This window comes from Epinephelus moara, chromosome 14, assembly GCF_006386435.1.
Source record: "Epinephelus moara isolate mb chromosome 14, YSFRI_EMoa_1.0, whole genome shotgun sequence".
In the NCBI taxonomy this organism is placed as follows: Eukaryota; Metazoa; Chordata; class Actinopteri; order Perciformes; family Serranidae; genus Epinephelus; species Epinephelus moara.
Window position 1 is genome coordinate 28899497 of NC_065519.1, and position 10728 is coordinate 28910224.

The 10728-nt window shown below is 40.6% G+C and overlaps 1 protein-coding gene across 1 annotated transcript in view; it reads left to right on the forward strand.

Moving 5' to 3' along the window:
• The window catches only part of sntg2 (syntrophin, gamma 2), a 143550-nt gene that overhangs the window by 27183 nt on the left and 105639 nt on the right, over positions 1–10728 (forward strand). Inside the window, exon 8 of the mRNA XM_050062315.1 lies at positions 4809–4897. Coding sequence (XP_049918272.1) covers positions 4809–4897 — 89 coding nt within the window. The remainder of the gene's footprint in view (positions 1–4808; positions 4898–10728) is intronic.

Consider the following 10728-nt stretch of genomic DNA (forward strand, 5'->3'; position numbering starts at 1 on the left):
CTCTTTCCGACTTGCGCAGGTCGGAGGGACGGAGGTGGGAAAGAGGAGTAGCTGCTCCAGTGCGCACGGTGTGCCAAACTTGCAAAATCCGCCTGGCCACACCCAGTTGGCGAAGCGCAGGTGCGCTGCGCCTCCGCCTCACCCGGTCTGCGAAACTAGAGGCCTAAGTGTCATTCTTGTGAATGAGATATCTCGAGAACACCTTGAGGAGATGTCTTCAAATTTGACACAAATGTTCACTTGGATTCAAATATGAACTGATTGGATTTTGGTCATCAAAGGTCAAGGTCACTGTTACCTTGTGTCCATCTTATTCTTTTGAATGCAATATCTTCAAAACACCTTGAGGGAATTTCTTCACATTTGATACAAATGTCCACTTGGACTGAAGAATAAACTGATAAGAATTTGGTGGGTGAAGGTCACAAAACATGCTTTTGTTCATAACAAAAAAAGTCTTAATGCAGTGTCTAATAGGATAAAATTATGAAGTAATGGCATTTTACATCCAAAAGATCAAACGTCAACTTCACTGAAACATCATAATGTTCTGTATAAAACATTTTTCTGGCCATTATTCAGTGTCATATCTCAGGAACAGAAGAGGAGACATTTAGTCAGATACTGAATTGATGACACTAACCTTGGGTGTCCACCTTGAAACTGTGCTGATTGTATAGATCATCTGTGCTGTCTTGGTGAAGACCTGTGTGAAGCATCTACAGTATGTTTTCACAGAAATGGATGTAAACTGTAAGAGAAACTTGACTGATGTGTGGCAGCATTTCTAGTTTGCAATGGGACCTAATTCTGAACAGTCATGTTTGAATTTATGTGACTTTTATGCTGCTCTAGCTTGACATTGGTTACAGTTCTATGCTGGCAGGAGTCACTCTGTGAATACAAACATGGAAGACAGCTGCAATGGAGGAAGTCAGTGAAAGGAGCGTGAGCCCTTAGACCTTATTAAGTATTTGGGGTAAAAGTTTTGATGAAATCTGTTTCAGTGAAGCCATTCACATCACAATCCCACCATTCCTAGCATTAACTCTGCATCGCCACACACCTCTGTACAGGAATAGCAGCCATTGCTCCAGCTAGCCTGGCTGTCAAAGATGACAAAACACGGCTAGTCCTGCACATAATTCCTGCAACCTGTTATTTCTACACTTTAGCATTTGGACGGAGAAAACAAATGAGATATAACATGGTAATTAGAGAGCTATAGGGGTACTGGCAAGTGAATGTTTAACCTTTGAACAGAACAAGGCCAGCTGTTTATTTAAGTTTGTATGCTAAGCTAAGCTAACTGTAACCTAGCTCCAGCTTCATATCTAACAGACAGATGTGAGAGTGGTGTCAGTCTTCCCTCATATCTTACTCTCAGCAAGAAAGCCCTTAAGTGTATTTCAGAAAATGTACAGCTATTCCTTTATAGCACAGACAAATGAGATAGCAAGCATAATGTAACTCAAGGGAACTTTACATCTGGGGCTTCATCTGTTCACAGTCATATATTGGACACAAACTGCCATACAGACTCCTGAAACACCACAAATAATTGTTATCCTCTGTGAGATGTGAGCAAAAAGTGACTGAACATGTAAAACAAGTCATTTCAGTCTCTACCAACAAACATAACGATCATTTTGTACAGTTTACCAAATTATGAGGCGCACACAGATGTAGAAAACTAATTAATACCAATAGACGTGCATGAATATTTATAGCTCTGTTTATAAACCACCACATTCCCACAAATTCAGACTGAGAGCTGTGAGAAATCCAGCCTTCATATATTTGTGGGTGAGTTAACATTCATAGGAAGGCATCAGTACAGTGCGCTCAGGTTTTGCTGTAGGGTGTTTGGCCGGTGAGTCGTGTTTTGTTGCCTGAGAACGAAAAGGTTCAAGCCATATTCTCTGTAAGCTGCCCTTTGTTTCATTTCGCCACAGCACAAATGACAGGCAGGAGAGGCCAGGAGCAGTTTGCCACACTTTACGGAGTGTGACCGAATCAGAGAGAAGGTCCTCTAAAGCCAAGCTAATATCATATCAAAGAGCAGCATTTGTCTCTTTTGGAAGCAGTCCGTGTGAAGCACTGCACGGTTTCAAGGCAGGGAAGCAGAATAAAGTTAATAATATTTAAAACTATGAGCTCGGCCTTGGTAATTATGGTTGAGTTGCAACACTTGACCCATGACTGCCGCCAAGGAGGTTGTGTTTTCTGTTTGGTTTGTTTTTTTTCTGTTTGTCAGGAGGATGATGGAAAAACTACTGGTCCGATTTTCATGAAACTTGGTGGAAGGGTGTAGCATAGGCCAAGGAAGAACCCATAAAATTTTGGTGCAGATCCACATCACAGGGTGGATGCACCAATTGTTTTTCACTTTCATTAAACTTGGAATGTACAACATTCATAGTCTGAGCTGGGATTGCCAAAACACGGCTCTCACCTTGGATGTCACAAGCAACTGTGGAGGTTTCTGAGCCAAATTGGAAGCCGCCAGCAATGCTGACAGAGCTCACAGCGTTACTGGGGGTTAGCCAACCTAATCACCAGTAAAGATGTTGGCACTGTACTGTATGTTTCTGCAACCCACAGATATGTTACATTTGCATGTTATTATGTAGTGGATACATTACTTTACATTTCATTGTGGTTAACGTGTGGTTAGGTATCGGCACAACAACCATTATGGTTATGAAAAGATCATGTTTTGGCTCAAATTACCCAGTTTTGGGGGCACAATCACTGCTGGAAATGCAGCTGTGTCTTCTTAAAAAACAACTGTTTGTGGCACGATGCTGGCAGAAAGAAACAGTGACGAGATGCTAAAAACCACCCATGTTTGGGGCCTAAAATGCAGCTTGAAACACAGCAATGACTCTAAATCACAACTGGTTTTGTTGTTTGCTGGTCTGAAACTGGTTTGTATTGATCTGCAGCCTGGTAGGTGTTTCGCCTAGAGCTGATTTCTCATACGAACTCAAGACAATGTCGGAGAATCAGTTTCTCTTTCACACATGTAGCATATAACAGGAGATTGTCTTTGTCAGAAGCATTCCTACCCATTGGAAATATTCTTCGGTTTAGGTTAGGGGTGCTGCCTGGGTAGAGCATGCAGGAGGCAGGACATGATGCGGATTACACCGTGTTTACGGAGCAAGGTCATAAACGGCATAGTCTCTATATACAGACTCTACATTCAGTGAATGTAGAGTCTGTAGGCAAACCCCGGAGATCTTGCCTCCGGAAGAAGAGCGGAAGAGCCTTGGTTTCCGGTGCTAGGCTGTTTATAGTCCGTGTGATATTGATCAATCACGTTTGAGCCGGCTGCAGTTGTTGCCAGGTTAAACGGTCCGTGCGGTGAACTAACGAGGCGGAACATAATTGGCGTCACTGCAAACTCTGAATCCATCGCAGTGTTTCAGCATATTTACTTATACAGTATATAAACGGAAGTCGGAAACGGAAATTCGCCTCCTCCACCCAAATCAAACCGGAATGCCAAAAAATGGGGGGGTCTGCCCCCAGAGGCTGTATCGCCGTCTGCCGCAAGTCAGACGCCGAATACAACCGATGGGTTCCGAGAATGTAAACGGCAGAGTCTCTTGCCATTCCTTGAATTTGTCTGATGATTTCAGCTTGGGCCCTTATCGACAGAAGTTCCTGAGACTCGTCATCTTTCTAACTAGACATTTTAATTTGTTGCTCTCATGTAAGCGGCCCTTCTTCTTCACCCTCGGATGTTTGTTTTGCGCAAGTCTCATGATAGAAACTTCATCAACATGACCTCTCGCTCACTGTGAATTCTCTGGACAATTACTTGCTCCATTCACACACTGGCTCAATCAGATAATACATTGACTTTTCACTTGGGAACTAGTAGGATAAAATCTCTTTAGTGTCCGAACCAACTGATTTGGACATAGGCATTCTCACATATAGCCCCTCTGGGTAATGTCTAGATAATTTCAGGTTTGCAGTGCATGTGTGAAAGGGGCTTCAGACTTTTCTGGGATTCTAACAAGCTAAAAAACCAAAGGTCTTTGATATTAATAGTAACTCCCCAGCTTTTTTTTTTTTTTTTTGGGATGGCAATCTGTCTGTCAGTCGGTTCGATAGACTGTTTAAAAACATAGGAGGGTCCCCGGACATCACCTGTTGGTTTGTGAAATCCTGTTTTAAAGCCTCAAGTCCGGCATTTTGGCTCTTTGTGATAATCATAGCTTCAGGTTTTTGGTGCATGTGTGAAAGGGGCTTAGGTGACATGCCATCCATCCCCTCCACCTCCCATTGGTAAAAAAGTTGCTTTGATATGTTTGAAATGTGCAAATGTCATTTATTTGTGGTTTGAGGAAACGTACAATGCCAACATTTTCTTCTGGGTTAGCTCACACTCAAAGGGGCGACTTGGGGTGAGAACTGGATGGTGGGAGTAAGGTTTCCACGATTGTGCTCTCCTGCCACTGTGGGTCGGGATGGCGTTATCGGCGAAAGAAATCAAAGAACAGCAACAAACAGAGGGAGAGTGACTTCTTTGCTCTGGACGCCATTATTTCACTATATCTTTACAAATAGTTGTTCGCTGCTATAATTACGCTCTTGAGTGTCGTGTATTACATGTATACATCCTTTGACATTGTGACATAGGGCATGAGGACTGCGCTCTCTGAGTGCCCTTCTAGTTTTCTTGTTTCTTCAGAGATGAAATAATAATAGACAGGACATGAAGTTGGACTTAATGTTTAGCAGTGATTCTTCAGAGGCCTCTCTGTAAAGAATGAGTCTCCTTTCTTTCTCAGGTTCTCCTGGGCTGTCCACTGATCAAAGCCGCGTATCCTCTCCTCTGTTTGACAGTGGCGTACATCTCAATGGAAACGGAAACAACACAGTAAGAAAGACCTATTTGATATCAGGTGTATTATGTTGATCTGATTGTGTTTTGATTTGCATCCTGTATGTCTAAGGTGCTAAAGGCTTAAAGCAGTATAGAAAATGTGCACTATTTACAATGATCTATATCTGTGAGGCTCATTCACGACATTAATTAAAACCTACATAATGTTACTAAAATATTTTGACATACTAGTACTAGTTTTACTTGAAAGTTGAATTAATACACCTGAATCTGTAGTCCTTTGAAAGAACCCCTCTCACTTTGTCTTAGCAGTGTGTTTTGTCAGCATGAAGAATTGCGTGTGTATACAGTACGGTTGTTAAATTGTCACTTAATCATTTAGTCCATTAGGAGTCCATTAAGACTGTCAGTGCCATTCATATTGACAAATTATCCTCTTGCTCAGAGAGTCTGTCCTGCACTGCCTACATGTACCAGAATGCATTGTGTGTGAGGCTTACACTAGCAAACCCTCAGATTAGGACTAGGCGATATAGAAAAAATCAGATATCACAATACTGGGTAACCGCACATATAGAACAGCTACAACAGTCTGGTAAGTAAAAACCAGGAAAAAGACAACACTTATAATATTAGGATATTCAAAATCTAAGACCTTAACTAGTCTCATATGATAACATTAATATAATATTGATATGTTGCCCAGCTCTACCTCAGACTAGCCTAGCTTTGGCACTCTGTGTGTTAACTGCACTGCTAATTAAGCTTCTTCTTATATCCACACAATGACCATGATGCATTCCAGGACGACACAAAAACTGATCTACGTGTATCTTATGTGTGGCTTCAAAGGCTCAGGTGTTGCAGCCAGCATCTCCATCTGGCTCTTTTAAGTAAGAACAGTTAGCAGATGTACACGCACATCAGCCAAGGCTGCAGTCAGTCAGCTTTCAATAGAAAGGTTTTATCTGCATCTGGACGTCACACACAGTGACAGACAATCTGGAGATGATTGTGCCAGATTCCTCTTCTCATTCCAGTTCCTGCATTAGGAAATAATGACAATATCACATGATGAAAACCCTGGAGAACACAGGAGCTTTCTGTCATGCAGGCTCATATACCCCTTACTAAGGTAAAATAGGGCAGGATGATACAGGGTTTATGTGGGAATCACAAAAGTTGATGAATGAATAAAAATGATAGAGGTGTAATTTGTCCTGCCCTTACAGGAACAGCAGGAAAAGCACGGGTGAAAATTGGTCTGTAAGGTTTCGTAGGTCGTAATCCCTTACAAACAGGATGAAACCAGGCAGGATTGAGATGTAACAAGGGAAAATAAGCAGCATGACCAGCAGGGATTGTTCAGAGCTCTGTTTTTTCTTTACTTATACAAAATAAGCAAGGTACAAAATGTCCATGATCTTCAGTTACAGCATAAGATTTTACAAAAAGGGAAAAAAAGGCTTACAGGCTCAACAGCAGTTCTGGCAGCAGACGTGACCCCCAACCTGACCCCCTCTCTCTGACACCCAAACTACTTTCCTCACCTGGCATATCTACCCCTGGCCTGTACCATTACATAGAAAGGTTCCCAAAAACCCCATTACCATACTATATACAATACATGTACAAATTAACCCCACTAATACTTACATACACACAATACAAATAAATGCTGACTAATACAGGTTAAACAAAACACATAATAAACTGACGAGAGACCAAACAAAAGCCAAACTCAACACAAACCCTCTACCCCCTCCCCTCTCTGCTCCTACACTCTTGGTTCAGCCTAACCAGGTAATTATTGGAGCCAGCTGGAGTCCTGTGGCTCATGTGTGCACTCCATGAAACCACGCCCTCCCGGAAGTTGACCTCAGAGACAAAGAGGAGTTAGCAGGGTTCAAAATAAAAGCACAACAACAACCAAAAGAAAACTTCCTGTATTAGTTTAACACATCCAACTTTACTATATGTGTGCAATGTTTGTCACCTTAGTGAGGGGGATGCTTCCCAGCTCCCTCACATGGTCCCATTAAAAACGACTACATTCCATTTAGGCGAGCTAGATTCCAAGGTCCTGGTGTTTTGCACGCTGGCTCACTGGGACACTTGATGGAACTGAGCCATCGTTAATGCAATTAGTTTTACTCGTGCTTTCCTTGCTATGACAAGTCAAAAAGGTGCTGTGCTTTGAAAAAGGCAGATGAAGCACGGTCTGTAAAAGGGTCTACTCAGGCAAAAGTTAAAACACCTGTGGGGATGGAAAACAGCGTAGGTCATTAACGCAACACTTAATGATGGGTCAGAGTAATGATATATTTCTCAGTAGAGAGGAGTGTAAGGAATTACAATTTGAAATTCAGTTAGCCTACATGCAGTTATTTCTCCCAGTATCATTCTGTTGATTTAATATTTTAGGGGCTAACCTTGTTTCCTAGTTCATCAGGAGTTGGATGGAGTTGTAGGTCTTATTTGTTAGTGGGTTTGCTGTATGGCAAGCTGTGTTTACATTTAATCAAACCAAACTCATATCTGTATTTGCATTTTAGATATCCATGATAGCATCTCTCATGACTCGAAATTGCATTACTAGTCAGAAAGGTAATTAAAGATATCCTCTATATGTTTATAAGTAGGAATGTATTTCAATACATCTTTGGTTGTACTAGAAGAAACTAGATTTAAGATATCTTTAAATCCTTAACGAGTGTAAGTGGCCATTTAACATTTAATTGCTAGACCAGATATGTATTGTATTTAACAGTAATTTAAATCTTCCTACTGCAAAAGAACATTTTAGATATCCAATTTATTCTTCCTAGAACATGTGATGGCACCTTGTCCATTTATGTGTATTGGACTTTTTGAATTTCTGATTACCACAATTGTATTTCAAATATCCAGAATGAACATTCTGGGTACCTGCAATAGAATTCTTACCACTACTACTACTGTAGAAAAAAACGTTTTCAGGTATCTACAATCTAATATTTCCTAGTCATAATATCTGAAATAGCATTTTTACTAGTCATAATGTCAATTGTGTATATATCTGACATTTATCCTACTCAGAATGCATTGTTTGGATATTCAAAATGACATTACTGATACCTGGAATGGTTTTTCATTTTGAATATCTAAAATTAAAATTTTAACTAGGGACAATTAGACTGTAGCTATCTGAAAAGGGAGTTTTCCTGTGTCAAGCATTCTATTGCCGATATCCAGAATGTTCTGGATATCGGCAATGTAGCTATAGATATCTGGAATTGAAAACCCAATAGACAAGAAGGGAAAATGTGAAATCATTTGTCGTAGGAAGAATGATGTTGTGGATATCTTAAATGCTCTTTTGTACTTTAAAGAATCAAAGATATCGGCGATATATATCCAGTCAGGCGATGAAATGTTAAAACGGCTTGCCATTTTCAGTGGACAGTCAGGCTACTTAGCCTCAAATTGCTCCTACCAGTAACTCCACAGTTTGAGAATTCATCTTGTTGTTTCTTGTTAGCTTGTTAACTTATCATTTGTAAGCCTGCATTCAGGGAACACATGGGTTTTATTGAGTGTTGGAGGGTGTGTGAAACCTGTGGCTTCACTGTAAGCTTCACCAGGGATGGTCAGTAGGTACCTCTAAACTGTAGGCTGACTGAATGTATGACGCACCTTTGACAAAGTAATGAACCAAATACCAGATGATATAGTATATCTAAGATCAAATTACTAATTAATTCGATATTGAGTAATACGTAAAGTGATTTAATTAATTTTGCAAGAAAAAATAAATGATCATCAACTGGTCGCATTTTCTAGTAACTTGAAACGACGGACAAAGAATGTGTAGGGCCTAGAAAACATGACCTCTTCATCAAACTTTTTTTTTTTTTTTTTTCCCAGAAAGTCAGAAAGTTTGAGGCACACGTTGTTAAACCCACCCGCTCTGTGTTTGTGCTGATATCAGCAGCAGAATCAGATAACAAGCATCAGTTTGCAATGCACCTCACTGCATTAGTGACTGAATTTCACTCAGCACTGGAGGGCAGCAGGGGCAGAAATACTACCAATGAGCTCTGTTCATTGGCTGTACAGACTCAGTTTTTATCATTAGAGCTAGCTCAGCAGGGCTAACCACTAGCAGGGTAGCAGCAGCACTATCAGCTGCAGCCTGAGCATCTGCCTCTCTTTATGGACTGTGGCTCATACAAATCCGCTTCGACTTTGACATGTTATTAAATGTGAAGTAATCCATAATGTCCTCTACGCATATATGCTAGGACGGTGTTTGGCCGTCCGAAATGTGGGTGCCAACCCTGAGAGCTGACTGCTGTGGAGCTGGTCTCTTGGCAGCGGGAGGAGAATTAAACTTATCTTAGCCAAACTCTCCCTGTTGTTGTTCCACCCTTCAGTGATATCCACATAGGTCAGAGGGTGATGTAAGTAAACTAAGGCTCAACTGCTACACAGAATATCAGAAAGTTATGTGGATGTTGTAAACCCCCTTTTCTGATACACTGAGACAAGTGTAAAAAATAAGTAAAGTGACGTTCCCCTTTTACATAAGGTCTTTCATAAATGGCTGGGTAATAATTCAAGATTAGCCTTTATTTTTACATTGCAGTGGAATTGAATCGTGTCAAACAAATTATAATTTAAAACTAACAAAGTAAATGATTAAATGTTTTGTCAATGTGAGAAGAGTTTTATGATGTATTGCAATGGTGCATGGTTCTCTACCTTGATTAATTACTTTCCATGTGATTTTGCAACTGCCACATAATGAGTTGATACTCGAAAAATAATATTTATTGTGATATTGATTGTTCCATTTCAGCCTTTTCAGCCTGTTTTCATCATTCATTTACTGTATATGCAGTACATGGCTCTCAGTTATTTATATTGTGAATATAATTTGTTATTTCATAATGTTTTCTACCAACTGACTCTGCTTTCATAGCTTTCCACAAAACTAAAAAAGTCATCAAATGAATTTGTTACATTCATTGTTCATAAAATCATCCCATCTTTTATCAAAAAGGACGAGGTGCTGTGAAACAAGGTTTATCAACCTTTCTCCCATACTGTCCTGCCCGACTGGATTTTGGACTCTCCCGGGTCTGCGCGGCGTCACTATAAACAAACAGTTTCACTGGCCCAGCTGCGTAGTTCCGCCGGCGAATTCCGCGGGGGGTGAAAGTCTGGGCGGAAAGGTTTTTCACCGCACGAAAGGTCCGCCCCGGTGTGCAAAGTTCCATAAGAACCCATGAAATCAGCTTTTATATTTTTCCGCGAGAATAATCCGCGCGGATATTCGCNAACAAACAGTTTCACTGGCCCAGCTGCGTAGTTCCGCCGGCGAATTCCGCGGGGGGTGAAAGTCTGGGCGGAAAGGTTTTTCACCGCACGAAAGGTCCGCCCCGGTGTGCAAAGTTCCATAAGAACCCATGAAATCAGCTTTTATATTTTTCCGCGAGAATAATCCGCGCGGATATTCGCCCGCCATGAAAATGGACTTTTATACCTTGGGGAAAAAATAACTAAGGCCAGTTGTTTGTATTTTGATGCATTTTTTCAATCAGAATCCAGAGTTTTCACAAGCCATAACTCAGTTTTCCTGGTAACACCTAAGAGTAGGGATGGGTATCATTAAGATTTTAACGGTACTACTACTCTTATCGATACTGCTTATCGATCCGGTATTTTAACGGTAGTCTTATCGATACTTTTTGAGGAAGAAAAAAACAATATTAAGAACATAAATTGCTTTATTTTCTCAATTCTCATTATGCAACAAAATAGTTTTTTAACAAAACATTTTACTTTTTACAACTTGAAATGTAAAATACATAAAATAATAG